This window comes from Schistocerca americana, unplaced genomic scaffold (assembly GCF_021461395.2).
Source record: "Schistocerca americana isolate TAMUIC-IGC-003095 unplaced genomic scaffold, iqSchAmer2.1 HiC_scaffold_68, whole genome shotgun sequence".
Taxonomy (NCBI): Eukaryota; Metazoa; Arthropoda; class Insecta; order Orthoptera; family Acrididae; genus Schistocerca; species Schistocerca americana.
In genome coordinates, this window is record NW_025726434.1 from 914177 (window position 1) to 921515 (window position 7339).

General features: G+C 55.4%; 1 protein-coding gene across 1 annotated transcript; it reads right to left on the bottom strand.

Moving 5' to 3' along the window:
* Positions 1 to 5497: 5497 nt before the first annotated feature.
* On the bottom strand, positions 5498 to 6979 carry LOC124589044 (activating signal cointegrator 1 complex subunit 2 homolog). Its single transcript, XM_047131520.1, has 2 exons — positions 6563 to 6979; positions 5498 to 5917 (listed from the first exon to the last, which is right to left on the bottom strand). Exons 1-2 carry the CDS (start codon positions 6977 to 6979, stop codon positions 5498 to 5500), a joined length of 837 nt encoding a protein of 278 aa, XP_046987476.1.
* Positions 6980 to 7339: the final 360 nt, after the last annotated feature.

Below are 7339 nucleotides of genomic sequence, written 5' to 3' on the forward strand. Positions count from 1 at the left end.
TGTCACCCTCTGACTTCTTTCTCTTTCCCCCTCCCCCCAATTCGCCATGTCAAGAATGCCTGCCGCCGCCATCGCGTCGCCGCTACGAAGCAGAAGAGGCCAGGATAATGGCCGTTCGCTTTCACTCACTCTGACTATTCCTCCTTCTGTCCTTTCTTCTGTAACTAATCGTAATTCCCGGCCAGTCAATTGGGCCGTTCGTTTTCCTTTTCTCTCACTGTCTCTCTTACTATCCTTTCCTCTTTCTTTTAATTAAAAAAAAAAAAAAAAAAAAAAAAAAAAAAAAAAAAAAAAAAAAAAAATATTGCACAAAGAATCAAGCAGAACAATAACGCCATGAAATTTCGATAGCCAAACCGTCATGCCAGAAGGTGAAGCGCCTTGTTGCGCTAGTACTTCGCCCTCAGTCGAGGATATCTTCCTCAGTCCATTGTGCAGGTTCGGTTCGCGCGGGCCCGTTGTCAAGGCAGCACCGGACGCCGCGCCGCACCTAACCTCCACGCACGCCGCTCCGCTACCGCTATGGCCCGCACAAAGCAAACGGCCCGCAAGTCCACCGGCGGAAAGGCGCCGCGCAAACAGCTCGCCACCAAGGCGGCGAGGAAGAGCGCGCCCGCCACCGGAGGCGTCAAGAAGCCCCACCGCTACAGGCCGGGCACCGTCGCCCTGCGAGAAATCAGGCGCTACCAGAAGAGCACAGAGCTGCTCATCCGCAAGCTGCCATTCCAGCGCCTAGTGCGCGAGATCGCCCAGGACTTCAAGACCGACCTGCGCTTCCAGAGCTCCGCAGTCATGGCCCTGCAGGAGGCCAGCGAGGCCTACCTCGTCGGCCTCTTCGAAGACACCAACCTGTGCGCAATCCACGCCAAGCGCGTCACCATCATGCCCAAGGACATCCAGCTCGCGCGCCGCATCCGCGGCGAGCGCGCCTAAACCGCGCCGCGGCACCGCACCGCACAAACAAAAACGGCCCTTTTCAGGGCCACTAACATCTCTCCGTCGCGAGCAAACTTTGTCGGTCGCCTGCCTCTCGCCCCGCAACCCAAAAACAAAAACCGCCACTTCCCGTCCGTCCGCCACACCCGCTCACTCTGCCTGCCTGCCTGCCTGCCTGCCTGCTAGCAGCGCGCAACAATCACACATCATCCCTCCCCGGCGCTCCAAGCGCACAATACCCAACGGCCGACGTCACACCGCACGGGTGGCTGGCCGGCCGCCGCTTTCGTTTCGAAAACAAAAAACCCCGCACTCCACTCCGACGGCCAACGGCCAGGCAGGCGCGCTCGCTCGCTCTACACGCCACCGAAATCCCCGCCGACTCCTTCCACATCTCAACGTGCCCCCCGTTGCAAAACATAACACACACAAAGGAACAAAACAAAGACCAGACACGACTCGACAAGACAGACATCCGAGAAGAACGAACGCAGGCAAGCCAACCAACGTATTCAAACAAAACAACGTGACAGAAAACCAACCGTCGGCCGCCGCCACAAACACGGCGACAATCAACCACGACAACAACAACAACAACAACAACAACAACACCGCTTACCGCTACCGCCGCCCACACCCGCCACCGACCCCCGCAATCCAACCACCGCGGCACGCAAACAGCATCCCCACGGGCATACAGAAACGCCAGACAGACACCCACACCAAACGCAACACGACAATCAAAACCTTCCCCGACGTGCTTTGATGGCCCTGAGAAGGGCCGTTTTGGGCCGCGCGTCTCTTGCGCGCCACTAGACGACGACGGGGGGTGGGGACGACGGAGTCAAGCGCCAAACCCTTCCTTTCCCATCTCTTTCTCCTCTACTCTACTTCTTCTTCTTGGGCGAAGCCTTCGCCTTAGACGGCGTCGTCGCCTTCTTCGGGCGCGGCGCCTTCGGCTTCTTCGTCGGAACCTTGGCGGCCTTCTTCGCCTTCGACGGCGACTTGGCCTTGGCCGGCTTGGCCGCAGCCGCCTTCTTCGCACCCGCGGGAGCGGCCGACGCCGCAGACGCCTTCTTGGCGGCGCCCGCCTTCCGACCGGTCGCCGCCTTCACGCCACCAGCCTTCTTTGCGCCGGCCGCACGGGCGCCCTTCTTCTCCTTGCTGGCCGGAGCGGCGCGCTTCTTCTTGGCACCGCCAGCACGAGCCTTGCCGCCCTCGGCCGCCCCCCCGCCGCCGGCGCCGGCAAGCTTGAACGAGCCGGACGCGCCCTTCCCCTTCGTCTGCACCAGCTCGCCCGCCACGACGGCCGACTTGAGGTACTTCTTGATAAACGGCGCCAGCTTCTCCGCGTCCAGCTTGTAGTGCGCGGCTATGTACTTCTTGATCGCCTGCAGCGACGACCCGCCGCGCTCCTTCAGACTCTTGATGGCGGCCGTCACCATCTCAGAGGTGCGCGGGTGCGCAGGCTTGGCGCGCGGCTTCTTCGCAGACGACGCAGACTTGGCCTTCTTCGTAGTGCCGGTGGCGGCGGGTGCCGCAGCAGTCTCGTTCGTAGCCGCCTGATCTGCCATTTCGACGACGCGCGTAACACACAGCGAGAGCGAGAGCGAGCGGGACGGCAGGCACGCAAGCACAGCACAGCAGCGGAGCAGAGAATCACTTTTTTTTTTTTTTTTTTTTTTTTTTTTTTTTTTTTTTTTTTTTTTTTTTACCTGTGTGGTGTCGTTGCCGAAGTGCTACCGCCTTTGGCGGCTGGACTTCCAAGGGTGAGTGGTAGGTTTGTACATCTTTATTGTTAGCTTTTGTAGGACTTTGGGCTCACAGGGGTCCTTTTTGCCCTACATACCTTTGCTTCACTTTTCATTGAGTTGTGAGGACCCTGGGGACCTTGACTTTATGCCATGGTTCAGGTTGGGTGGTTGCGATTCCTTCGAGTTGTCTCGTTGATACCCTTAAGTCGTCTATTTTGTTGATGAGACGCTGGACGTGTAGTTGGATTACTTGATCTATTGTTGAGACTTGCAGTTCATCATGTAAAGATATAATTCGGGACCACCTGGGCGCTTTGAGAATGATTCTTAGACACCGGTTTTGTAGTCGTTGTAGTTTGCGGATGTTGGTGGTGGATGTGATGCCCCACGTAGCGCAGCCATATAGCATCATCGGGAGTATTGTCGCGCGGTAGATGCGTAGCTTCGTAGCTACGTTTAGGTCAGTGCTTGCTAAGAAGGGGTATAGTCCATGGATGGCGCGAATGATTTTGAGGCTTTTGTCGTTGATGTGGGCTGAGAATGTGAGTTTATGGTCCAGGGTGACCCCTAAATATTTCGTCGTGGTGGACCATTCGATGGCGTGGTCATTGATCTGGAGGCGGCGGTGAAGAATCGGTCTCCGTCGAGTGAAAAGTATGGCCTTTGTCTTGAGTGCGTTGATAGTGATTTTATTATCAGTTGCCCACAAAAGGAGGATATCGATCTGGTGTTGCAAGCGGGTGATGGCTGTATCTAATGAACGGCTGCTGGTAAGGAGAGCCGTATCATCAGCGAACTGTGCTAGCATGATGTTCGGCAGTTTGGGCATGTCATTTACGTAGATGGTGAACAGGATGGGAGAGAGTACCGATCCTTGCGGTATACCGTCGGAGAGATGTTTGGTGTCTGAGTGTTGGTCGGCCTGTTGGACGTAAAAACGGCGGTCGGTCAGGAAGCTGTCGATAATCTTGATGTAACAGTTGGGGATGTCGGTGGTGTTCCGGAGTTTACTTATGAGCTTCTCTCGCCACACCTTGTCAAATGCTTGTTGAACATCCAGGAAAATGGCTGCTGTGTAGTGGTTTAGATTGATTTGGTTTGTGAGGTGTTCCGAGATCCGGAGCAGCTGGATTTCGGCGGAAAGTTTGGGTTGAAAGGCAAATTGGTCTGGTCGAATGACGTCATTTTCCAAGAGGGGCGGCTTGATGCGGGCCAAGATGACACGTTCAAACGTTTTGCCCATCGTGGAAAGGAGACTGATTGGTCGGTGGTGCGCAGGCTGAAGTGGGTCCTTACCCGGTTTCGGGATGGGTATGATCTTGGCCAGTTTCCATTGTGGTGGGAAATGTTCCTTCAGCAGGCATTCGTTGAGTATTCTCGTTAATAGCACTAGTGGTTTCCGTGGGAGATGCTTCAGATGGTCGTTCGAAATTCCGTCAGGTCCGGGGGCAGATGTGGAGTGTAATTTCCTGAGTATGCGGCGAATTTCTCCTGGAGACGTCAGTTCTGGCCGGTCTCCGCTGGGGTGTTGTCTTATGTGGTGTGCCTCTGCCCGAGTGCGCGCGTCCTCTTCCTCATCGTTCTCAAAGTCTGCAAAATTCAGGCGTGATTGCGTTTCGTAAGTTTCCGCGAAAAGTTCGGCCTTTTGGAGGTTGTCAAAGATTAGGTTGGTGCCATCCGTGAGCGCCGTTTTTGGTGGCTTGGGTTTCTTGATATTACGGATGAGTGCCCATTCATCGCGCGATAGGTGTTGGATTTGTGCCATCCGGTCCTCCCATAGTTCGGCGCGCCATTCCTTGCAACGCCACGTGAGTTCTCTGGAGAGCTGGTGCATTTCTCGTCTATATGCTGGGTTGCGAGTTTGTTGCCATTTTTTACGGGCTCGATTCTTCAAATATTTCAAGTCTTGCAGTGCCGGCGGCAGTGGGTCGCGATATGGTGTCGAGAAGAGTAACTTCGTGGAGGCCTGGTGAGCGGCCTTCTTGATTTTCGAAGTCAGACGAGTGATGGCGTCGTCGAGTTGCTCCGGTGTTGCTAATGGCTCCGTGGGGCGCACATTGTTGTTTAGCCACCTGGCGTAGGATATCCAGTCTGTGGAGACTTTCGTTTTCGGTGGCAATATTGGAAGAGCTCCAGACAGTGTTCCGAGAACAGGTTGGTGGTCAGAAGTCAAGTCATTGATCGTCTGGAGTGACAGATCGGGATTCATGTTTTTGATTATGGCCACATCTAGGACATCCGGCTGATGGCGTGGAACAGTAGGCAGGTAAGTCGGTTCTTCAGGACCTTGTGTGAATGCTTGGAGCCGAATTTCAAGTTCGTAGAGACGGGTGCCTTTGGCGTTCGTCTGCCGCGAGTTCCATGCTACATGCTTCGCATTAAGATCCCCACAAAGGAGGACTCTGTCGTATCGATCAAAGATGGAGATAAAGTCTTCATCTGTGAAGGCTGCGCCAGGGCTCAAGTAGGCTGCGACGAACGTGAGCTTCCCGTGTATGGTGGCGATCGTGACTGCTGTGGCTTCCAGACTCGTCATGTCAGGCAAGGTTTCGAGAGAGTGAGTGAGGGAAGATCGCAGGTAGATTGCTGTACCTCCACCGCGCCGATTGTGGCGGTCAGTGCGGTATCCCACCATGTTGCGAATGTTGAAGGTTTGGGTGGGTCGCAGATGCGTTTCGGACAATAGTAGCACATCAATTTTGTGGTGTTCGACGAAGTCGGTGAGTTCTACTTTCTTGGGAGCGACGCCGTTGGCGTTAAAAAAGCAGAATGTAAGGTTTCTGTGTTGATGCCGCTCTTGATCCATGTTAGTCGGTGAAAAAGGCCATGATTCCTTCCAGTAGAGTGAGTAGTTTGGATAACAGATCCGGTGCGTCGTTGAATTTGCGAGCTGTATCTGCTAAGATGGCAAAGACGTTCTTCGTTTTTAGTAAGTTGATGATGGAGCCCATGTTAGATAGCGCGGCGATGATATCGGACAGTCCGAGGGCGTTGTCCGTGGATCGTTGCTGCTGTTGTTGCTGGCGAAGATCGTGCAGTCGTTGGCGCGCCGTGTTTTTCGGTCGAGTTGGTTGTTGCTGGGTTGGTGTTTGAAATAACGACGATGCAGCCGTCCAGGGTGTTCGGAGAGATGGGAAGTCCTTCGGAGTCGCCGCAAACGACGGCTGTGGTGGTTGTTGGGGCTCCTTGGATGGTGGAGGTCGCAGTTGGTAGGCGTGTATCGCCTTCTGAAATTCAGGGCAACCACGCCAAGTCCCAGGGTGGCCTTCTTGGCGACAGTTTGCGCAGATGGGTGGTTCTGTTCGTGGCTTGGTACAATCCTTTGCGTGGTGGTGGCCGCCACAGCGTACACACCTGACCGGCATCTGACAGTACCGGCCAGTGTGGTTGAATTTGAGGCATTTCTTGCACTGGGCAGGCCCATCAAGTGGCTTGTAGTCTTCCACCTTAATTCTGGTATGGAAGAGGTATTGTACGTCGTAGATGGTGCGGCTTTTCTGTCCATGTGGCAGAGATACACAGTAAGCCGACTGTGGAATCAGTTTCTTGGAGGTCAGGTCTCGTTTCTTGAACTGGTGTACGTTCGTGACTGTGAATTGCATGTGGCGAAGTTCGGCGGCGAGTTCGTCTTCGGTAATTTCCTCTGGGATATTCTTGAGGACCACTTGGAGTTCTCTGTCTTCTGCTGCTTGGTGGGTGAAATAGGGCATGTTGATGGAATGGAGGTAGTCCAGTGCTGCTCGTTGGTCTGCCAGCGTTTCAAAGTGGTATTTGATCTGATTATTTTTGTAGATCGCCTTGAGTGGTCCGCTGATCTTCTGCTTTAATTGAGCGTTTAGTTCCAGGTATTTTCCAGTGTAGTTGATTGTCACAGGTGGTATTCTCGGTTTCGGCGGCGGCGGAGCTGTGGCGTCCTGAGTATTTGTGTCGTTAGGCTGAGGCTGGTGTTGGTCTTCCATTGCTGGGTCCTGTTGCTGTAGTGGTGCGTAGTAGTTGGTGGTGGGTACAGCTCGTTGTTCCGTCTGCATGGGGGTATTTTCTTCGGCTTTCCTGCGTTTGGTGCCTTTCCGGCGGCGTCTGACTTCCTGGAATGGGGCATCAGAGTCGCTGGATTCGTCCTGATAGTCCATGGCATTGTGTTGTTCCGTCGGATTGTGACTCTTCGTTCGGCAGTCGTCAGAAGATGAGTTGGCACTGGTGGTTGGGCCGTCCTGCTCCCGCCGTCTTGCGAGTTCCTTTGCTCGTGCGTCGCGGTCGCGGCGGAGTTGTTCCAGTTTCTCTTGAATCATCGCAGTGCATAAGTCTTCAGGCGCAGAGAATCACAAGGGCCCAGCCAGTGTCGCGGGCGGGCGCGGACGGCCGAGAGAGCGGCCGCCACTCTGCGCGCCGCCGCGCCGCGCCTCCCGCGCTTGCTACCGCCCAACGTCCGACAGCCTGTGCGGAGCAGCCCCAAACCTGCGCCACAACCGCCCGCGCCTTTCAAACCACCGAGGATGGGGCTACACACAGCCACACCACAGTCGCCAACCAGTCGCCACGGCAGCGCCGCAAACCACGGCCAAACTGCAGCTACCGCGCGCTACAGCCTGGGTCGGCCCGCCGAGAATCGCCGCCCCCGCCCAAATGCCGCCCCCACAGCCCCAGCCGAC

Bases quoted from the DNA above. Each gene is read 5' to 3' on its own strand.
- LOC124589044 (XM_047131520.1), bottom strand. From the start codon at position 6,979: ATGATTCAAGAGAAACTGGAACAACTCCGCCGCGACCGCGACGCACGA. The intron at 5,918-6,562 runs GTGACAATCAAC...CCTGAATTTCAG, and splicing joins CGAAACCGAGAATACCACCT to AAGGCGATACACGCCTACCA.